The following is a 24,336-nucleotide window of genomic DNA, read 5'->3' on the forward strand; positions in this document are numbered from 1 at the left end:
GGGAGCTGTTGACAATAGTCCATATTGTGGCGGCGTGTGCGCCGCTTTCTCCGGGAAGAGGAAGCGGCCGGGGTAAACAGCTGAGCCTCTGGCGCGGTAGCCTCCATGGAGCCGAGGTGGGAGGCGTAGCCGCGGTGCCTTGGCGAAGGTGGAGGTCCGGCGAATGAGGCGGCGGGTGTGTGAATGAGGAGCGGGGCGGCGAGAGAGGGAGCGGCCGAAACGCGGCATGAAACGTCCGCTCTCCGCGGCAAATGCTCCGGGGCAGGTGAGGCAGCAGGTGGGGGAACGCGGCGTCTCCGAGGCCCGCCCAGAGCCAGGCGAGTCCCCTCGAAGACGTGCTCTCTCTCCGCGAAGAGCCGCTGTTTTCCCCTGACCACCTCTGCCCAACGGGAAAGCGCTGCCACCTGCCGCTCGTAGAGGTCCGAGTCCGCTGGGTCCCAATCGTGTCTTCTGTCAGGCGTTGTGGAGTGGAGGCGAGGAAGAAGGAACCCAAACGCAGGACTCGCAGGTAGGTGAAGCTGGGTGATTTATTGATGATGGAGTGAACACACAGAACAGAGGAAGGACATGGCTGGCTGGACGACTGACTGAATGAATGAACGAAGGACGGACTGACTGACTGGCTGACCGAACACTGGCGGAAACAACAACATAACCTAAACATCAATGACACGACAGAGAACGAGTAGAAACAGAAGACTTAAATACACAGACTGATGAGGATGATAATGAGAGACCGGTGAGTACACAGCTGAACATAATCTGGCTAACGGCACGAGACGAGGTGACACAGGAACAAACAGGAAGTGGCAAAATAAACTGAACATGAACAAAACGGAAAGCACTGGGTCACCGACCCAGGAACCCTGACATCGGGTTTAAAACAAAAACGTGTTTTTCCTTGAGCCCACTGTTTGAAGCATCTTTTGTTTCACAGGAGTACAGCACTTTTTCTGTAGTGTCTCTGAAGCATCTCTTGTTTTACATTAATCTTGTCTTCTGGAGTTTCTTTACAGTAATGGGGGTTTATTGTTCTTTCAGCTTATGAAGTGTCTCCTGCCATTTGTTTACAACGTTGTTCTTTGAAAAACCCAAAGGAAAAAAAACGTTATTGTTTGTATGTACATGCTGCAGGAAAAATGTAATTCTACCTTTGTAGATCAATAAAAACCATTGTATTCTAATGTATTCCACTCACTATTCTAATCCATCCTTTCCCATTAGCAAACATATGGGCATGCTGACTGCAATGGCTGTTATGTAATTAATAGTCATGGCGGTGCAATTAAAATTGGGAGACTTTATGCGCCTGCTGATTAAGATATTTAAAGCATGAAGTACCCAAGGCTCTTATTTTTGTGCAAGTTTCTGCTGCGTATCTTCTTGTTTATACTCGTTCGTCTTTTGTTTCCTCGAGCAAATGTGTATTTGTGTGAGAAATGAGTGCTGCCTCTGTGTTTATGAGTGAAGCAAGCGTATGTATGCGGCGGGGAACAGTTTTTAACACTTATCCTTGACTTTTCCTTTACCCGCGTGCAATTAATTACTGCCCGGAATAACGGCCCTGGGATCAGCTGCTGCTGCACTAATGAAAACACATCAGTGTAAATGCAAGGCCAGCCGGAGTGTTGTCGTGCAGCGCTTCGAGACCCTGCACCGCCATCCATTTGCAATGACAATCATTATCGCATGAAAGCAGTGGTCTCCAACTCTATTCCAGAGGGATTGTGTGTGTTCACAGTCCCACAGTAATCCATATTCACTTTCTTAATTGGCTCAATTAGTTCACTCAGATACTGTATGAATTTTACACTCTGCCTGTCCCCAGATAAAGTCCAGTTAACGTATTACTGGGCAGAGGTTACAAATTGGGTTCCCAGTGGTAAGGCTTAATACGCAGAGGATTTAAAGTCTTTTAGGTGGTTGAGTGAGCTAAAAACTGTATTGCTTACACTGTAATGAGGGAACGCAAGCATCTTGGCCTCACCGTTTAATCTCATGGGAGTCGCATACCCATGGGAATTCACACGCAGAAGCACACTCACATGACATATCAAACAATGATAACAACACAATGGGAGGTAAATATGCTTATGATAACATTGATGGAGACCCTTTGATTCACTTAACATCCATTCTGTGGAGAATATATATCTTTTCAAACCTCATGCTCACACACACACAACCACAATAAGCCTTTATCAAGTCAGTGTTGGTGTGTGGATGAAGTTAGACATGTTAAACGGTAAAGCTTAATGTTTATTCTCGTTTAATGTCTGAGTAAGTTACTGCACGGTCGGGAAATGGGAAACAAATGAGGTCGTTTATCGATAACTTCAAATCACGGTGATATGCACTCATCTAACCGTAACTGTCGTCCGCCTACCCGAACTTTACCCCAACCTTAAAACATGACATCACAGGCTTGCTTTTTGCCCTTTGTGTTGAGTACGCACATTATGTCCCCACAACATGAGTAAAATGTCACGGGGGCTCGTGCACACACCACGACGTCAGACAAATGAGGCAGTTGCATTACTGTCTGTGTAGCGTATGGAGGGCGTGTATCGATCTGGAGCAGAAGCTCGTTCATCAGCGTGGTTAAGCAAAATACCATTAAGGTTCAGGAGAAATTGTGTACACACATGGCCTGCAACCCCACACAAGCTTTTTATGCGTTTCTTTGTCAGAAACAAACCGCTGCTCAAACTGCTTTCCCATTTCCCGTTCCTTTAGCCCTGTTTCAAGGCTCCACAAAACCAAATCTGCGGGACGGCGGTGGTGCGGCTCTGGAGAACGTCGCGTATTTCTTCGACCGTGCTGCTTGTGGGGTCTGACAGGTGAACTGGGAACGGCTGGGTGATTCAGCACTACAGGGTCAGGATCTATGATAATGCACCGCAGGAAACATTTCCATAAAATGAGCCCAGTACATCTTCTTTTGAGGCCCTCTTGAGGAATGAAGATGAGGACACACAGATAAAGAGAGGTGAAAGAAATAAGATCAAGGGAGATTTCGAGAATGGGGAAGCGAGCATAAAGGAGTAGGATGGAGGAGAGCTCTGACGATGGTAATAATGAGAGAGAAAATTTAATGGGAAACACAAAGAAGTGAGAGAGACAGAGGTGATGTTAGTGCAGTGCACCCAGAAGTTTGTGCTCCCTCTGCAGTGCTTGTGAACCCTCCTTGCTGTGGTGAGCACTTGCGCTTTCATATCAGCCCCCTGCTGCTACTGTAAAAAGAGACAATAGGGAGCAAGATTTTTTCTTTTTTTTTGTGCGTATGTACTTACGTGTTTGTGTGTATATGTGACAGCACGTCTGCAGCACTTTGTTGGGAATCTAATAACAAATTGTCATGCTGGCTCTTGATTTGTATGGGTAAAAAGAAGCCATAATGAGCCCCATAATGCGAGCTATTTGGCGTGCCATTCAAAGCAAGCTGCCATGTCTGTCAATCAGGGGAACTTTCAAGTCTCTCCATGACAAGCCTCGCTTTTGTCCTGAAGTCTTGAATAATAAAGTGACAATGAAATGACAAGACGTGCGCACACACCCACCTCATCTGTGAAACAATCAGGATTCTGTGGCGTCTTGCAGCGGGGAAAACGTCTGGACTGAGTGCGTGAATATTTTCACGTCCGCTGCTGCTTGAGCTGGTTCCACATGGCACACGCGTGTGAAATTGGTGAGTAGATTACACGCGCGGTCTGTGATATACCAGCGGCTGATCGATACTGATCAAACATGGCTGATAATGTGCGGATTGAGTCCATTATTTTTGCTTAAACATGACACAGCTGAGTCATCACATTAGAGAGAATTTGTATTTATTAATCAGAGCCGTTATAAAAGACTATACAGTGTAACATCTATATGATTTTCCATCTGATTCTATTTAAACATCCAGTAATTTTACAAAAAAAGGCAACAGCAGTACGTAACACTTTATCATACAACTTACATCTATTCAGTTTTCATAATTAATACCCGGTGACAAGAACCCATTCTCCCTTTAAATGCACATGAGCTAATAATGTTATAAATGCTCACCCCATTGATACATAATTGAAGTTTAGCTCGCGTTTGGCCCAACACTCAGCTAAGCGATCAAGGAACCAATACAATGCCTCACTACCTTCTGTCAATACACTTGGTCTGACCTATTGGCTGAGGTGGGGAGGGGGAGCTGATCCATTGCGTTGACAGCCCACCCTCCTTCTCTCATGCTCTCTCATTAGATCCACTCTATTAAACTCCTTATGCATCTGTCTGTACGCTCCTGGTTGGGGGCTCGGAAACAATCGGAGAGCCCTGCTGGGGGTCCTGCACTCCACTCTAACCGAGGAACTGAGAGAAAGTGCTGAAATGCACCGTGTTTACAATCTGTCGAGGACACTTGAAGGTTATTTGTAGAAAATGTCTGAGTAGACGCAAGGCGCTTGTGTGTTCTTGTGCATCTGAGCGGCATTCTGTAACATACTTCATATCAACAAAGTAAAAAGTAATGAATAATTCTTAGGTGGTGCTGGAGGATTAGTTTAGTATTTTGGGAAGTGCTCTGTGCTGCTTTTTGGCAGAGAGTTAGATGAAGAGATCGATACTAGAAACTGTAGCCAGCAGCCAGTTCGTTTAGCTTAACACAAAGACCGAAAACAGAAAGAACATCAAGCTCGGCTCTCTCCAAAAGTAACAAAATCTCCCTACCAACATTTCTACAGCTCACAATTTTTTTTCTCATACAAAAACAACAGTGAAGTACTTTTTCCCTGAGCTAGAACCAGTAACTTAAGGCAAAAAAGAAGAAGAAGGTATTGATATCATACTCTGCTCCAGAAAGCAACAAAGCATTTTCCCTAAAAACGGTGTCTGTTGGATCATGTTGCTGTTTGCATATGGGTGTGTTCATATTTGAGAGATGACATCACATGACTCTGGTGAATGTTGACACTGTATTTGAGTTGTGTTTGCACTGTGCAAGGTGTGTGTGTGTGTGTGTGTGTGTGTGTGTGTGTGTGTGTGCGAGAGAGAGAGAGAGGCATCATTCGGGGGTTGAGTTCAGGCGAATGGGACTGTGTGTCACGTGGGAGGGGTCAGGTACGGCTGCAGTGGTCACTCCCATCTTCTTAAGGCTGCGCTCATCTGTCACAGAGATGGAGCGAGAAAACGCAGGACGAGGGACGAGCCCTGAATCTGAGACACACAGATACATCGACTTTTACATGCGGCAAGAAAGAAGTTAAAGAGAGGAAAAAAAATCAGAAGGGAAAAGGGAAAACTGTGAGCGTATTTAGGATCTTAAATTTCTGCTACTTGAATCTCCCCTGCTGTCATTCAGCTCACAGACTTGCCTTTTCATTCAATTGACTAGAGTAAATGACATCAGTTTACTTTTATTACACCAGATGAATGAAATGAAAACAATTCTTCAGTCTGTGCAGATCTGCATGCAGTGGCAGCTTTCAGCCTGTAGGGGGGCCACGGCAGTGGAGCAGGCTGCAGCAGGTTGAGCAATGACTGCAGATTTGTTGCAGCTTGATGTGTCTCATCATAACGCACAGAGGGAGAGAAGGAGAGAGAGCGCAGGCAGCAAGATGCTACAGGCCATATTGGGAATTTTACCTTTGATATCTCCCACAGCCAACCGAGGTTCACCAGACTAACCAGCAGGTGGCAGGTTGACCCCACACACACACACACACACACACACACACACACACACACACACACACACACACACACACACACATACACAATACACACACATTCGCGCACACACACACGTACCCACACCATATGCCCAGACACATACCCCCACCAGGTCTGACATTTGCAGCTAAGTGCTGCAATGGTCGGTTATTTATGTTGAGAGGGCTCGTGATGGTGAGAGTTCAGCAGGTGGCTGCATTACACTGTTTATCAGACAGACGCAGTGGCATTATCACTTCATGAGCCTTCCTACCCCCCCCCCCCCCCCCCAAACCTCGCACACACACACACACACACAGGCACACACTACATCTGTCTTTCTGTCGTCCTTTTCTGGGCATACACCCTCTGTCTCTCCCTCCTCACTGCTCCTTGTGTTGTGAAATGCCTCCTGACTGCTCTTCCTTTCCCATTTTTCTCCCACAGATGTACTCCAGCCATCTGGGTACTTGTAGGGCACAGCGAAGGCACTAGTGGTGCAACCAATATCTGTTCAAGCATGCCAGTATTACATGGTTATTTATTCATAGTGTTTGCAGTTTGTTGACAGCATCTAATAACGTACCAGGCTAAAAAAATATACCTGAAAACAGCCTCTGCACATCTCTTGCTTATTACGGTGTGAAATTAATAATTGTAGAGCACAAATATACATTTCAAACTTCCTGTTCCCTTTTTTCACTTACATCTCCATCTCCACTCCTCTCATATCTACCTCTATTATTCCCCCCCCCCCGCCTTCTCGTCTCTCCTCCTCTGTGGTATTTCAGTACAGTGCAGGTCAGATGCTGAGAACTCACCTGTGCTGTTCTGGCTGCATTTGACTTTGCTGTTGGTCTTCTCTTGCATCGTCCGCTCGTACTCTCTCACCTCCTCCAAACAGAGCCCTGTGGGGAAAACAATGCATAAACACAGGCGTGCATTGAAACAGAGTGGAAGATACATATTTAATTTAACAGGCTGTAGATCGAGGGTAAGACAACAGCAAGGTACAAGTACAAATGCGCTGCTTAGAATAGATTATCTCGTATCTGTAAAATATAAAATTTAGCAGTTTACTGTAATTTTGACCCACCGTGCCATTCATCTATCCATGCCACTGCCTGCCGGTGGCCAACCAGGAGAATGTCTCGTATGTTCTGCAATTACACAGAAAACAAAAACCTGTTATGGGAAGGAAATGTAATTAAAAAGCTACAGCTGTTGTGTGTAGTCGTGTGTGAAATGCTGCTTTTAGAATGATTTTACAGCAGATCAGTGTCAAAATCACGACAGTGCCTTTGTGTAATTAATTCAAACATATGAGATTACGGCTGAGATAAATGAGGATTTATTTAATAAGGAGGCTGGGGCGGGTGGATGTGGCTCTGGTTGTAGAGGTTGTTGCTCAATCGTGGTTGCTGGCTCAGTCGCTGGACCTTTTATGTGCCAAAGTGTCCTTGGGCACGACACTGAACCTTAAGTCGCTTCCAGTGGCTGGCCATCTTCCACAGCAGATCCCCTGGCATTGTTGTGTGTGAATAAAAGTGGTCCATCATGCCTAGCTAAGGACTCATTTAAATATTAGTTGCTCTTTGATTGTATTGAATTTTTTTGCATTCATCAACAGTTTGCAAGTAGTTGCAGCGACCAACCTCTGCAACCCTTGGGTGACCAAATGCTAGAAGTAGCTGCTTGCAGCCACTTTTAATCGCTCAGGTGATTGCTCAGGATCTTGTTTCCAAACAATCGCAGCCCGAATCAGAGCAACTGCGACCTCTCTAATCGTGAAGGTTTCCAAAGGAATGAACACAGATGGATTGCCAACCTCGTTGCAATCAACCTAACTTAGTCCTCTGCAATAAGTGCACCTCCTCTGTGATGCATTTCTTTGCGCCAGGGGACTCAATTGTGGTTACATTGCTACATAAAAGCGAGGTTGCAGAGCACCCATGTCATTTTGATCTTAAATCACTGTCATCGCAGCAAGTTTGCGACCGTTTTTGGAGGAGTTTTTTCTGTCCCAAAATCTATGAGGCTTTTGCTCTTGATGTAAGTAGTTAATGTTAATGTATGTTATTGGGAATTTCTGTGTATGTAGACAATTAATTTGTGTTTGGTAATGCTATTCTGCATAGTGTGACTGTAGCATAAGGTTAAAAGACTATGAGTGCAGTGCATTTACTATTAGTTTCATCTGTTTTGCTTGGCTTTGTAAAAAAAAATAGAGCCACAATCCAAACACTCTTGCTCCTCACTGACAGCGTTGGGGTGGGTTAAAAGGCATTATTGCTAGTTTAGCTGCTGGTGCTTCTGTTTTCTTTTCACGCTTCATTGCTTTGCCTCATTGCAGAGGATAAATGTTGTGAAAGGGTTTTTTTTTCTTCCCACCAGCTGTACAACGTCTTCCGCTAACTTCCAACTATGCTTTCTTAAAAGTGGAAAAACAGATGTTTTCTTACCGTTTTGTATAATATAATACAGATCAGAGGTCATTTGACGCGAGCAGCCTTCTTGCCGTTAATGCTAGTAATTATGCTAATGTCTTAAAATTAATGTGGTAGTGATTTATTTGTGTCACAATGCAACACATGGCACATTCATATAATAAATGACCGAATGACATTGAAGAAGATTGTGATGTCTCCTTGACGCAGTCACGTTACAATAGCAATGGAATGAACATAAAGGGAAAGAGTCCGATCTTACTCGATGTATGAACTCCTCTGTCCTGGTCTGGAAGCCGTAGACCTCAAAGCTGCACTCCACCCTCTTATAGGAGCACATGACAGGTTTGTGGCTGTCCCTCCAGCCCTTCTCCAGAGGTCCTCGTCCAGTTTTACTTGACTGCCACAGACTCAGGTCCTGTACAGAGTAAACAGTGTGTTATAAAAGCTGTGTCTGCAGAAACTTTGACAATATCTGTGTGTGGAGGTGCCAGCAGCATGTTGCACAACACATCGCACAAGAGGAGTGTGATAACACACATTATGAATCTGATGAAAGTATGATGGGCAAGTGTTTGTGTTTGTGATCTTTTATTTCACCTTGTCACTTAATATAATTGATTGGTGTCCTTGTGCAACATGCACATGTAAAGACGTGTTAAACCTTGGAGGGGAGACAATGAAAATAAGCAGTGATGCAGAGGTGTTTGTGTGGGGTGTGTGTAACTGATTTATTTAGAAGCAGAAACAAAAGGCAGTAAAGTAAAAAAAAACAAAAAACAGGTATGTGTTTTTGTCTTAGTGGATCATTGTTTGTATATTAAGCACTATGCATTATGAGCCATTATCACTTAAAGGACAATATTTTGAGTTGGATGTCACTTAAATGTCTGTTTGAGTAGTCTTAGCTTAATATAAAGTCAGGAAGTGGGAAAATCAGCACAGGAAAACCAAAACAACAACAAAGCCCCACTAGTTTAAGTAATCAACAATCTGATCAATGCAAAATGCAGATAATAAAATGACACATCAAGTTAGAGACAATTTTAGACTGTTCCACAGCAGGAAACAAGCATATAGATCATTTGTATGAGCTGTTGTTCTGACCTATAGCTGTGGGTTTAAATGGATCAACCTATAGCCATCATAAGAAGAAATGCATGCAGAATGCATTTTTTTAGATAAGGCATGTCTTAGCACATAGTTTCATATCACCTCTTTAGTGCTGCTTCAAAGGATTGATCTTTTCTATCACTGTTATCAAGTTTCTTTGTTGCAACATGTGAAAAATTCTCCCCACCTGAGACTCAAACTTCAGTCACTAAATTGTTTTGCCTCTTTGCGTAAAGTTTCTTGGCTTTGAGAGTAGAAATGCCCATATATGTTGATTCCTCCACGCAAACTAATATGATTTTTGGGTGGAGTTTTTCAGGTAGTTGCATGCTTGCCATTAATTAAAAATGATGTAATTCATATTTATTGAGAAGGGCAAACATAAATGGAAATACAGGATCGACCTGCTTCTTGTTCTGTTTTCTGTCAAGATGATCCCACGCTTCTTCAGTAATTTTGAGGTCCGGGCAGGAGGCCAATCGATGAACGCTAGTGTTTAATTGTTGTTGTTTTTTTTTTAATTCAGGTATGCTTCAACTGCATTTGCAGTGTGTTTGAGTTCACTGAAGCTGTTGTGAGTCAGACACATTATGGATGGTACTACACAGTGGATTAAGATCTGATGGGACTTATCATCGTTCACAGTTCCATCAGTTTTGATGCCTTTGTGATGTCTTTGGTATTTTTCATGGATTCAACTAAAGAAATGTGACCAAATTGACAGACTGCTAGTGCCTAAAGATGCAATTTAAAACCGGTTCTTTGCTAAATTGTCTATTATGTGTAGACACAACACTGATTCATTCCTCGAGGTTGGTACCTTTTTTATGCTTGAATGATTCATAGTTCAGTGTTAAATGGTTGAAGAGAAAAAAATACCTCTGAAAATGGTCATGTACAAGGACTGGACTGAGAATTAGGGAAAAAGCAGCCAAAATCCAAAGCAAAGTTAGTGGGTATATGTTTGAATTAAGTAAGCTTACAGTTTTGGCTACTTGTCATTAAACCAAGTCTCCTATTTATTTTTTCACAAAATGCTGAACTATTCTTGGAAAGCAATCACATAGTTTTCCATTTGGAAGAGAAAGAAAATCAGAAAAAACAACTTTTTTTTTTGTTCACAGTCATTTGTTTGCACCTCTGTGAAGCATATGTCCATGTTTGTGGGTTTTTTGCCAGTGCAGTGAGTACCTCTGATTCTTTGTAGTGCTTTTCAGGGATGGGGTCACTCAGAATATCCAGGAAACACACATTCTCTGCTGGGGTTGGCTTGTCCCCAAACACCTACATCCAAACAGATGGGGGAGGTCACACAGTTAAATGACAGCAGACGCACATACACCCACCCGTAGTGTCACACACGTACAGTCACTCACTCGGCATAGAGCGGGACTAAGAGAAGATGAGTAACAGTGTAGAAAACGGAGGTCACACACCATAACACCCCTCACTATATCCCACCCGCAGGCCCTTGGAGCAAATCACACTGGCGCAAACAGAGGAGAGAACAGATAGAGAGCAGAGGCGGGGGATGAGGGGAAAAAAACAAGGACATATGAGGGGTATTAAAAGAGAGGGGGGGAAAAGTTATGAGAGCCACGTACACTTTTCCTTGAGAGAATGGAAGAAACCTGGAGAGAGAGGGAGAAAGAGACAAGACTGCACTTTTATCTGACCTTGTTTAAAATTTGCTCTAATGCCGCACTGGAGTTGTTCATTTCACAGCTGAAAACTAACAAATAAGAAAAACCTGGGGTAAAATAATAGCCCGCTATGCTCCTGCGGTGTTGTTGTTAGTCTGTCTTCACAAGGTCTTGCTCCCTTTCATGGAATGTGTTGTGTTAACTGCGTGTTTGTGTTGCCTTCTACAAGTTGCTTGGGGTTTTCTCACGGTGTCGTAACGATTGTCAATTGAATTGTATAAACACCATAACTGTTCTAAGGACATGCAAGAAAAAATCTATTCATATATATGAGGCCCTGAAAGCTTAAACTATGGGGGATTTTTTTTAAAAACGAGGGGAAAAAAATAAGTGTTCAGCTTTGATAGTTCACAGCAAAAAGGTTCTGGCTCCAAAACTCCTGGTTGGAGGTCCTTCTGTGTACTACTTGTGCCTCTGTGTATTTTCTTTAGGTGGTCTTTAGGTGGCATGTTAGGCTAAATCAGGTGTGGCTGTTAGCCAAGGTGTTGTCTCCTTCTTTCCTTGTGATTGATTGGCAGCCTGTCCAGGGTGGACCCCGCCTCTTGCTCACTGTCATCTGGAATAGGCTCCAAACTCCAGAAAATGAATGGATGCAGTCCAAATTGGTATTTTGTTAGCTCAAATTGTATGCACTGCTTTGTAAAAGGATCGTATTTTATAATCTCTCCGCATGCTTTGTATGTAAAGCCTGATTTGTAAAGCATACACTTAGGCGGGTGAATAAGTGCAGCTGAGTAAAAAGTATGATATTTCCCTTGGAAATGTGGAAGTACACTAACACAGGGGTTAAAGTGAGCGGGAACGATCTGGAGTAAATAAGTAAATAAGTCTGATTGGCAGTTTCATACATAATAAAGTCCAGCAAGCTCATTTTCCGGGTGCTGCAGCCTGGCGTTCCTTCCAGCTGCGGCCATGGAACTACTCAGTCAAGAAATAAGAAAGTAATGCCACCCCACGATCCCGCCTCCTCACTCAGCATCCTTTCTTTCCATTCTCATTCCTGCCCTCCCTGCATGCGTGCACATGTTGATAGTGTTAGGTTCACTTAAATCTAAGTGTCTTCAACACCTTGGTAACGCTAGACAAGTGTAGCAGGCGTAAAAGGAGTTGCTTTTTTCCCCAAAGCAGCAGATCATTTCAAATGCAGCCTTTCAAATGGGGCTCAACAAATATGACCAAACACACAAGCTGTTTTCAATATGCAGCCTGGCCATCTGTCTTACTCGCTACTGGGAGAGTATCTGTACTTTGCAGTTAGAAAGAGTGGCAGAAAGAGAAAGTGTCAAATTATTTCTAGGATAAAATCTGCTCAGTAAATGAATTTGAACTGGAATAAATTTAATGCTCGCATAAATAGTTCCTTTCATTCAGTTCTTTTAATCAGGCTGTGGGTATTTAGACTACGTGATGTGTAGTTAAAGTTATCTGACTAATGATATTAAGAAATGATACTAAATTAAATGGTAATTGTTTTTGTGTTATTCAGAGGCTGTGTGAGAATACAAACGAGTTCAGGCTTGTGCACTGAGTGCCGTACTGAGTTTGTATGTTTACTGTTACAACAGTTAGGTCAGGTCAGTAGTTCTCAAACTGTAGGGCCGAGTTTGCAATAGTGGCGTAGAGGACGAGGAAAAATATGGAGAGAAGCTGACTTAAATAAATAGAATTTAAAATAAATAAACGTATTTTTGTTTCTGAAGCTGGGCATGCTAGACAAACTTTCAGAATCAGTGGTTTAGGGTGGCATTCGTCTGTTCACATTTCCTTCTAGACAACATATCTAAGAGTTGCTCCACATGTAATGGATTAATCCCAGAGTAACTAGATGAAGCACTATGAAAGGAAGATGCTAAAATAATGTAAATACTTATACTTTATACTACCATAAACAGCATAAAACATGGACGTAGCTTCAAGGTCGGAAAAATTAAGCCAACACTTTAAGTGTCTCAACCGTGCGTCCTATCTGAAGGCCACTAGATGATGATAGCTGTGGTTTTAAAAAAGGACTTCCAGTCCTTTTAGAAGTCAATACGAAGACAGCTTCTCTAAACACTTTTCTGCTGAATTCAAGGGTTCGGCCTCTCATTTTGGCTCACATTATATTAAAAAAAGGAGCAGGTGGTTTAACAGGCAGACCCCGTCCCGCCACGTCACATCTGTTGCAAGATGGCAACAGTGGAAACGCTCATGTTGAGGCTTCAAAGTGAGACACCAGAAAACGGTGGGTGATGTCGGGGTAGCAACATCCGTCTCTTATGCTGTCTGTAGTGGTTAAAAAAGGGGAAATATTTCAGTGAGAAGGTGGTAGAGACCAAAAACTGAGCAAAACTGAGTGATTATTTGATCACATACACCAGTTAGCCATGCAGCGACACGACTAATTGGCTGATAGTGTTGCTCTGTAATCTTTGATGTGTAAATAAACAGCTGTGGTAACAAATTACCAACTTAAAAGATTAAGACATCTCAATTTGTTCCCCCAAGTGTATAAAACACATGTCAGTGTGCATGTATGTGGCTGCCACTCAAACAGCAATGGGACTGTTTGGTGTAAACTCGTGTAACCTGAAATTACATGACATAAAACTAGATTTACTGGATGCACAACCCAAGAAACAACTCTTGGATCTATGCATTTTTTGTTTTGTTTTTTTTGGTTCTCCTGTCTTAACTTTTCTCAATTACACCAGGCAAACACAAGTGCCAGACAGAGCTGCAATTGCTGGCGACTTTCTGTCTGTGTGTGTCTTTGCGTGCCTTGGACAAAATGCATCGTGGCAGCCATGATCAGCACACTGCATGTCTGGTTAATAGATCTGCCAATACTGCATTTCGTGCCTTGCTTGTTTTCCTTGTAATGGGCGCATCAATTTGATGAACATTTTTGTAGTGCTGCAGAGAAAATTGCAATTTCTCTCCAGACCCTTGTCGTTCTCCTCCCCCTCGTCTCTAATCACTCTATTTTTCTCACCTCTCACAACCCCCCCTCTTACGATACTCACGTTATCGTTATCGCCGTTGTTGTTCTCGAATCTTGTCTCAATACGGATGCTGAACTTGGGGAGGAATGATACCTACAGGGTGACAAAGAGGAAAAATGGGGGGTGGAGGGTTGAGGGGCAGAGATAGTGTGAAAGCAGGCTGCAGATTAGATCCTCTGATACTGGAAAGAGATGAGCTCTGTTGCATTCATGTACAGTAAATGATGTGTGAGAATACTTACTGAGTACTCTGCAGCACCGGGGACATTCAATATAGATGGGGAGAAAACAGCATAAGTAACTCGTATGCTTGAACATGAAATTGCGCCCACACACATGCAATTTACCACAAGGGAATACATGCATACATAGTTATGAATATTTGATGTCACTTGAAAAAGCATCTGTTTTCAGTAAACAAGCTTTGTATAATGTATCGAGGTTAAAATAACTCTGTGTTTAACACAAAGAAAGGCAAACACGCACCTGTGATGGTGTATGGGTAGAAGTTCCAGGCCTTCTCCGTAACGTAGAAAAATCGAGGGACAAATGCTTTTACCCAAGATGGCAGTTTACTGAAAGCAAAGAAAGAAGGATCACCGTTGCAGAGTGTAAGCGCAGGAGAGATTATGAAGGGAGAGATGGAGAGATCCTGAGTGGGTCTTGTGCCGTTTATAGCCAGATTACCTGTAGGCTACTCTCACCACAGCATTCATTTGTATGACTCATTCTCAATTACACCTGTGGTGATGAACTGTTACTGTAGCTCCTAGGTCCCATGTCAGAACATGATTGAAGTAGAATACTGTGTGTGTGTGTGTGTGTGTGTGTGTGTGTGTGTGTGTGTGTGTGTGTGTGTGTGTGTGTGTGTGTGTCTGTGAGAAGAGAGAAAGAGCATGCGTGTGTTCTTACATATCTTTACTAATGAGGACCAAATGTCCCACAAGCACATAAAGATTAGAAAAATCCTCCACAGTGTGAACATGTCTTTACTTCTTTGAGAGTTTATTTTAGGATTAGGCCTTGAGTTTGTAGTGATGATTGGAATAAGAGCTGAGGTTACATGAGGGTAATGAGTGAGGTTATTTCAGGGTTAGGAAGTGAATTTAGAGTTAAGAGATTTATGTTATATTTGCGACTGCGCTTTCATTATGAGCACAATTAACTGATGGGCTGTCAGCCTGAGCACAGAGAAAAGTACATGGACACAATACTCTCTCACACACAGAGCAGCATTATTAAACCTTTTTACTTGTAGCAGTGCAAACACACTTAATCATGTAGGAAAAATCAACTCCTATTTAAGGTTTATAATCAGTGTGCAGCCTGTGGCTGGTTTATAACTCTTATCACTCACAGGGTGTGAAATACTCCGTTTTGTAAACCGAGCAACAATTTCACCTTTGACTCATCATTTATGGGACCGCTTGGTTTCACAGTGAAGCACACTGGTTAACTGTATTTTCAGAATATAGTGTTAATATTAATGTGCTATTATTCTGGGTATATTGCAACTGAAATTGCAGTCTCATGGCTCAGCCTATCTAGAGCAAAAGGACAAAACCTCAGTGTGACTAGAAACAAATCGGTTGCCCTTTGATTTGGTGACCAATTGCAAATAGCTGCAGTGAACACTTTGATTGGAGGCAGCTTGTCTCCAACCAACTGCAGTCCAACTCAGATTGCCTGCAGTCTAGACAAATCGGATTAAGTTTGCAAATAGTTGCAGTTGAGTTTATAGTTGAGCTCTAAATGCAGACATGTTACCGACATGTTGCAATCAGTTAGAGTAAGTCTGCGCTGATGAGTGATCTGGGACAAATTTTGTTGCCGTAAGGGACTTGACTCAAGTGACTGCCGACTGAATGTCCTGCAGCAACGTCACTTTTAGGGAGGAATTTCTGAATCTCTGTTTCACAACCCCAGAGTTGTGCAATATTAAGTACTTAGATGAACTATTTACCGTAATCTTAGATGAACTATTTAATCTACGTACTTAATATTAGTTTCTGTTCGACTGGATTTTCTGCGTATGTAGATAGCAGCAGATGCCAACAACTTTGCAGTTTTTTTGGTAATTTATTAGTTATTTGCCGTATTGTAATGAGCAGATTTATTAAATTAAAATTAATCTAAAATTAAAATGCCAAATAAAATGAGCAGATTCTCCTGGCTGATAAACTTACTAACCGACCTTCTTATTTTTCAAACATGACTGTGAATTATATCCCAGTGTTTCCTTGGCCAGTACTTGAAAGCACCGATGCCAGTGGGCACTGCAATGCCAGTAGCTTTGGATAAAATGCAGCATGTGACACCCTGGGATGTCTGTATAGTTTTAAGTGGAGGAAAAAAACAGGGCAATACCATGCTAATAAATTATTGTATGAGAGTTGTCACAAATACATTGTAGCACTAGCTTGACATTTTGGGAAATGTCAGTTCTGCTTACCAAAAATGGGATGCTGGCAGCGTACATGCCCAGATCCAAGCCAATAGGCCGGGCATTTTACCCATTTAAAGTTTGAGAATATGTTTATATAATTTTGAGCTGACGACCCCTTATCATTCGCTTTACCAGATAAAAATGCAAAGCTTGAATGCCAACTATTCTGGGGGAATCATCACTGGGAGCCAGGTGCTTGGTGGTTCAATTAGTCTTTTCCCCATATATCCTGTTAGATGACAGATTTGCATGTGAAGACCACTGCAGGCCTCCGGTGGAGTTTCCTCTGGCTTTAGCCTGACCAATCATCAGTTCTTTTGTGGTGAAGAGTTGTATGATAAGAAAAACACTCTCAGTATGTGTATAAAACATGAAGTGACACCCACCTAAAAAGATCAGAGAGAAGTAAAAGACTGGATATGGTGGAAACAGTAAGTCTCATTCCATCCACAGGCAATAAACTTCACCTACCAGCGCTAATTAACTCACTGTCTGGCTTGCTGAATCAACACTGTTGTATAAAAACAGTAGATTTAGTTTTTATTGGAGGTTTTGCAGTCCAAAGTTAAAAAAAAAACAAAGAACTTGCATAACAGTCAACTGACGTGACTTTATGTTTGAGCTAAACACTGTATCATATAATAATTAAGAGTTTATTTCCCAAAATGTAACATAAATACTTCAAAAAAAGGTTTAAAATGTTCTTTTATGTACTCAAGACTACACTCTATAAACATTCGTAGCATCTATGTCCTGTAAAAATATGCATATAGACAAGTTACATATTAACACCTGCAGTCACAATAGCTATTAATGGCTTTTGCTTTACTCTGTAATTTTCTTTCCTGTTTTTATCTTTTTTCCCCCTACGTGTAAATAATATTTGTCTTATGTAAATATTGTCACTTCTTTCTTACAATAACAGAGTTCTGATAGACCACTTAGAAAAGCTTACCAGGGGTTAAACACATCCATTATTTGAGTGTAAGAACTTGGAGGTAATTATCTGTACTTTTTCTATGTGTGGTTATACTGTGACTAGACTCTGATTGCCAACAAACTTTGTCAACTCTACAAAGAAAATTTAATGAGAGGCTAAATCTTCCCACATACCCTGCAATTACCAGCACCGGGATGATGTGGACGAGTTATGCCCAGCTAGAGAACTTTACTTACGTAATCCAGTGTTTACTGACCTCACGGTACAGTAATATTTCCACTTATACCTCAGCATGTCTAGACAAAGGGTGTTTGGACTTTGTAAACAGGCAGGTCGCAATGCATGCTGGGTGTTACTGTGTGTTTCAAGTAACTTGGATCGCTGAGATGTGAAGCTTTACAGCGCAGCGATCAGAACACGGCAATCAGTTATTCTAATGGCCCGTCATGTGTACATCATTAGTGCAACAACACAATCAAAGAGTTTAATTGTACCTGCTGAGGTAGATTCGTTTCTCGGTCAGCTGTCCCGCTCCATACTTGGGGTGATTATCTGGCTCATTCCTCACCACCTCCACCCCCTCTCCCCCACCACTCTGCTCACAGCTGTGCTTACTGATCATGTACAACTGCCCAATCCTGTACTGGAGCCCGAGGAGAGGTTTAGGATGAGGTTTATGGCGGAGAGGACGGGGATGGCGTGAAGAGAAAAGAGAGAGAGAGAGAGAAACGTGGTGAGAAAATGGTAAGCACAAAGCAAAAATCTCCCTCGTCCTCCTTCTGCTAATCCTCAAGATGCCATCCAAAGGGACACATTTAGAGTGCGGCCTTAGTTGAATTAACCAAGTGTTTGTTGATTGTGGTCATCCTTCGTTTAAACACACAGGTCTTCACGTTCATCTACCATAAACATGTAGCCTTTGAAATAACTCACACATTTATGCTTCTTTTTTTTGCAAACAAACAAAATAAATATGAATTTGCCGTGAACTCAAAGCCATATCCAAATAACAGGCACTGCTGCTTGAGTCAGTTCTCAGAGGTTTTGCAGCTGTAGCCTCTCTCGTCTCTCGGTCTGGTACTGGAGTACATTTTAATCCACTGCTTGTCATTTATCTCCAATTTTTAGTCGCTTTTTTGAATTTAAATTACTTCAACATTTATTCTACACATACATTTGAACCATAATAAGGAACTGCATCTTTACTGCTGCATTTAACTAAATCGCAAAGTGCACATTCGATTTTACTCTTCACTCATCTCTGCGTATCATTATCCAACTGTTGCCCGAGCAGCTGTAGTTGCTCTTCAGGAAAGTTGTACTCTTAATCTGAACTTTTTGGGAGTCTTTTAAAGACTGGAATTGACATTTAAGCTGAAGGAGGGCAGACCAAATTTCTCATGGAGCATAATAATGGATATGAGGACTTAAATAAGAAAAAAATTCATCCATAACAAATCAATAAAATGCAGGTCCCATTGAAGAAAATGTAATACCCATCTGCCACTAAGAGGAAGTAATGAGAATGATGGCAGAAAATCCTCCTGGCAGCAGGTTCAGCCCTGGTTGCTGAGTCCGGTTTTGTCTCGACAGGCACTTACTCAGGGCTGCTTAGGCACAGGCTTTGTATTTGCTCTTCATTTTTCAAATCTTAGCCACTTGCTGTGTATAAAGATTTCCCTAAAGTTCCATTTCAGATATCAAAAAATTAATTTGGCTAGTGAGAGTGATTGCCTAGTGTCTAAATTAGGGGAAGGGACTTTGTTCTCTGCTGCAGCCCCAGTTTGTGCACGCTGATGAGGGAGTATTTTGTGTTAGTTAGTCTAAAGAGGACAAGGCCTTTGGGCATCTGGAGTATCTCCTCGTTTAGCTAAGCCTGATACAATCAGTGAATTTAAAAAAAAAATCTCTCACAATAATTCTTTTCATTTCTTGCAGTGCTGCTGCTGCTGCTGCTGGTCGTTCTCATCTCTTTTCTCCCTATTCTTGTTTCTATTTGCATTTTTCTGTTTGCTGCAGTTGTAAATCACTTGGTAAACTTTTGTTTATAAAGTTATGAAAAAGCTGAGAAATTGTAGCATAAAGCGCTTCGCTGTTCTGCTGTGACCACCATAATGCAATTCATTTTGTTGCCCTATATTGCTGTGGCACTAAAGCATTATTCTAATTAAAAGCAGAAACAGAGAAAGATTGGGAGGAAGAGAGAAAGAGGACGGCAGACATCAGATTGCCATCCTTCACTGTGCTCTGCTGACATCATGTGACACTCCTCCTTCTTGTTCCAATTACTGTGGAACGTCAACATTCAATATTTACTTCTTGGATATTCATGGGACTTAATTAATCATAGTGATGGGTGCTTTAACACCATCTTAAAGCCAGCAGACCGCAGGACAGAGAGCTCCTCCCACACAGGTTGTGAATCTTTTCCCCCCGTTTTAGGAAAAACAAGGAAGTGGAAAGTATTTTTCTTTCCTTAAATCCCTACATACAGGTCAGGAGGGATCGTTGTCAGCTCTTGGAATGTGTTTCCTCTTACTGTTTCGTTTTTACAGCCCAGGATTTGCTTTACAAGAAATGTTGTCAGACTAAAAATACAACGCATTATCAGGACAATGCCATGATTCATGATTGAAATATTTACCACTGAAAACACAGGCAGTTTTTGTCTTTGATCGTCAACTATCAAAACACAACGACAACAATGTTAAGGGTGGAAAATTTGAGTTCAACGTTTCCCAGTGGGATTTACACTTTATGCACTTTATTACACCTGTTTAACTGGTCCTTAAAACAAATATCGAATCAGCCAATCACATAAGAGCAACTCAGTGCATTTAGAAATGTAGAAATTGTCAAGACGAACATCAGAATGAGGAAAATAGGTGAAGCAAGTGACTTTGAATCTTGCACAGTTGTTGGTGCCAGTTGGGTTTTCCTGAACTGATGATCTACTGGGACTTTCCCCCATAGTGATCTGTAGGGTTTACAAGAAATGGCCCAGTGAAGAGCATCTCTCCTGCATATGAACGCACAACATGAACCTTGAAGCTGACAGGCTAGTTTCAAAATACCACTATATTGGCATACTATAAGCCCCTTTGTACCAACTGAGCATTGTTTTAATGTGGCAGCGTGCCCGACCTTGCTGATCCCTTTATGAGCACAGTTTATCTATCTTCTAATGCCTGCTTCCAGCAGGACAATGTGCTATACTATTGCATTAGCCCTTTATTTATCCAGGTACAAATCTCATTGAGATTAAAAATCTCATTTCCAAGAGAGACCTGGCACCATGGCAGCAAAAATTCAAAACACATGCGGCACATAATAACATAACAACATATCACAGAACTGAGATCCTCTCTCAGTGGTTTCTTGAATATGACACTCTACACAAATGACCTTCACAGTCATTGTCATGTGTTGGATGGGGAGATTCTCATCATGAACGTGAGCTGACAAATCTGCAGGAACTGTGTGACGCTGTCATGTCGATATGGACCCAAATCTGTTTTTCTGAGGCTTTTCTGAATCTACGCTATGAAGAATTAAGGTCATAATTCTTGGAGTTAAGACAAAAATTATCTGAGAAACTACTTGACATTTTTTTTTTTCTTAAAAAACCCCCAAACACATTACCTCAGCATACACTTTGGTTTATACTGCATATGTGTCTGTATTTGTTTGACCCTGACTCTCAGCTCTGCACACAATTTCCTATGTACCCGGACCCAGTGTATGTGTACAAATGTCACATAAAAGATTTTTATCTTATCTTTATCTTCAAAGTTAAAAATGTCACATTGATTCATTGCTGTAAAGCAATAAACATACAATTTTCTGAGAAGTCTGAATATTTTTTATGGGGCACTGTATGTTCCTGTGACACTGCCTTTTTCATACACACCTCTGTGAGAGGTGTCTCCCAAATAAGGATACTATTTGTATTATAAGTGCATCAATACTGTACTTCAGTGGAGTATTTGAGTAAATGTGCAAAAAAAGTTACTTTCCACCATGAAGCCTTATCTAGTCTGCGCTCTCAAACAGTGGTGCTAGGCAGCATAAGATTAACAGTACCCTAGTGTAAGGGCTTTGGTGAGGGAGAACCAGTGGGGGGGGGGCAATCAGTTTTCATACACCCCTAAATGGTTGTAAAACCTCACAGACCCAAATAGCAACAAACAAAATTATGATCGCTGTGAGCGTGAATCCTGTTTCCAGCATTTCATGAAACAAGATTTGTGGTTGAAAGCAGCAATGCTGAAAACACAGACAAAGGGCACGCTTGAGTGAGGCCTTCTTTTCTGTAGCGACTGAGAGCCGTTAACAAGTTTGAACACTGCAGTTTCCTCCCTGCTAAGAGAATAACCAAGACCAGAGACACAAAAGCCCGTGTTCCTCACTTTCAAATGAAGTTTTTTTTTCAGATACAAGTTTGTAATTTATTTAACCACAAAAGCGAGTGACAGTTTGCACACTGCAGAACTCCAATTTTCTTATTTATTACATCTCGTAGCGTGTGACGTTTCGTGCCCATCTGCTTTTCATCAGACAGTAGAAACACAGGTCAGCATGACTGTGACCGCTGGCAGTAACGTAATAATCAGACAATGTCTTACATAGGACAAGCCTTCATACGTATCGCTTTGGCCTAAATCAGAAAAAAACTGGAAACAATCCCAGCAACAAATAGAAGAAAAAAAATATACATTGTGTCTCAAGCAATATCTAACAATAAAATGACTGAAACAAATGGTTAGATTACAATTTGATTTCTTTAATTAACTAAATATAGATAGTGCAGTGCTCTGTGTATCCCTTCAGTTCTACAGCAAGTGTCTGGGTTAATTTGGCTGAATATTTTAATGGGGACATATAATTAAGAAGAGTTTGAGAACCATTGCTCCAAGTTATTTTTAGCATGTGGAAGAAATAGAAAGTGAATCAACAACATAATCGACACACCTGCCTACCACCTGAGCCACTATCAGCTGCCGCCTGTTTCTTTTCTTTGGCAAAAGCAAAACAGAACATTCTTCGCCACGGTGCGGGTGTGCTGCGCATGTCACACTTGAAAATCTGCTCACTTTAATAGTTGAGCAAAGGTTGCGGTCTGTTGCGTGGTTCCTATTATGATTTGATACCTCCTCAAATAAACTGCAGTTAAACTCACATTACACTTAAGCGAAAGAGGATTTGCTGCAAGCTCGAGTTCTGTGTGCCCTGTCCTGATACTGTAAATCCTATTTTGGACTGCTATTTGTCACTGTCATTGTTGTGGTAACAGGTAGAAGTAAGCCGGTTGGGGGTAGTGGAGACGACAAGGACATTTCTTTTTGAAGGGCACTTTAGCGCATAACAACCTCGTCCGCTCACCTTTTCCCTCTCCAGCGGGATCTCTTTGTTTTTCCACCTGCAGGCCAAATGCCTTTTAAGTTGGGATCTTAACCAGTCTGACTAGTTTGAGCTTGGAGCGCTCAAGCAAATGTAGAACGTGTAGTGCTGTCCAGGTGTTGTACGCTTGACTCATGGCTCTATCCCAATGTGGAAAAAGCTCCCACAGGGCAGCTGCGGGAGGTCTCAGTGCTGTGTTGGCATTTTGTCTTATCAGTACGTTCACACCTTCACGATTACAAGTAAACAATAATAAAAAAAGACCAAACAAAACATTGCCGCAGTTAAAATAACTCCCAAATTTTTGCTTTTCACTTTTAAGTGGTGGGAATTGTGTGTGTAAAAGCGTGGGAAAGACAAACACACTTACCTCATCCACGGTCAGTGGCATGCATATGCGATACTCTTTCATCAACATGGTGCTGATACCGGGAGAAGTTTTTTGGGGGGGAAGTAAACAGTGGGATCGTGCTTGAGTCTGTCTATCTCAGCTGACTCGGTTGCATAGTAGACAAACTCAGGCAGGCAACACACCACCACAGTGACCTCTTTTTTCTTTTTTTTGGTGACGCGCTTCTTCTTTTGTTTTTGCTGATGTCAGTAAACCGTGGAGTTAAGTCCAGTGTTCTCTGTCAATGAGTGTCTGCAGTTTTCTTACTTTCCCTCCCTCGCTCACTCCTCAGAGCCTCGTCTCTCCCTTCTTGTTTCGCTTCCTCAATTTAATCTCCTGGACTGCTGTCTCTCACTTTTTTCTCGCTACTCCCTCCTTTTCTTCCTCTTCTCAGCTGCACCTTTGCTTTGCTGTTTCTCTCTCGCTCTCTCTTTCTTAATTTCTGTTTCTTTTCTTTCTGCTGCAGTGAAAAAGTAGTAATTAGTGCTGAGGTAAGATGTAAACCTACTATCAACAGCTCTGCCTGTCCTTTCCCCTCTGTCCCTGTCTGTGCTTTGTTTAATTCCTCCTCGTGTGTAACCTTGCTGTCTGCTCGGTGCTCCTCCCTTTCCACTCAGCCACACTCCGCTGCTTTCAGTTTCTCACAAATTCCTTTGCGGCTCCCCTCCTTATCTTTTCTTTTTCCCTCTCCCTCCCCCTTCTCCTTCTCTCCCTCTCCCATAGTATCCACTCCCCGCCCACTATACTTTACCACGTCTTCACCTGTATCACCCCCATCCTCCCCTCCCCTCCCTGCCTCAGATCCTTATCTGTTATTTCTTCTCTGTGGCCAAAACTGCTGTAAGCAATAACACTCGCATCTTTCCATATCTGGCACCTGTGAAGCACATTCCTTAAACTCTTACCCCCAGCTTCCTCCACTCAGGTTATGACAGCACTCAGGTTATATGAATGGCCGACACTGAGGGGTAGCTAGACAGGGCCATTGGTTTAAGTATTACCAAAGCCATGAGCGCTTCCATTAAGCTCAGTTACATTGTATTACCTCATGACCTTCAGCTGGGTTTAATTGAATCCGTGTTTGGTCACTGAATAGTGAAATCGAAGCAGTCATAATTTTTCGTCCGTGCCCATCCGTGACCCACAGCCTGCTCTCTTTTTAAATGAGCGAGAACTGACGGTGGTTGCCAAGTCCAACCCCAAAAAGAAATAAGAAAAGCAGGT

General features: G+C 42.2%; 1 protein-coding gene across 1 annotated transcript; it reads right to left on the minus strand.

The window, feature by feature from the left end:
- Window positions 1-3,858: 3,858 nt before the first annotated feature.
- pitpnc1b (phosphatidylinositol transfer protein cytoplasmic 1b) lies at window positions 3,859-23,700 on the minus strand. The gene is made up of 10 exons (XM_087847781.1): window positions 23,092-23,700; window positions 17,816-17,964; window positions 14,422-14,510; window positions 14,178-14,185; window positions 13,957-14,028; window positions 10,440-10,532; window positions 8,398-8,553; window positions 6,785-6,848; window positions 6,510-6,596; window positions 3,859-5,193 (listed from the first exon to the last, which is right to left on the minus strand). Exons 1-10 carry the CDS (start codon window positions 23,137-23,139, stop codon window positions 5,042-5,044), a joined length of 918 nt encoding a protein of 305 aa, XP_087703907.1. The 5' UTR covers window positions 23,140-23,700; the 3' UTR covers window positions 3,859-5,041.
- Window positions 23,701-24,336: the final 636 nt, after the last annotated feature.

The sequence above is a fragment of the Neolamprologus brichardi genome, chromosome 11 (assembly GCF_056152115.1).
Source record: "Neolamprologus brichardi isolate AB-2024 chromosome 11, ASM5615211v1, whole genome shotgun sequence".
Classification (NCBI taxonomy): domain Eukaryota; kingdom Metazoa; phylum Chordata; class Actinopteri; order Cichliformes; family Cichlidae; genus Neolamprologus; species Neolamprologus brichardi.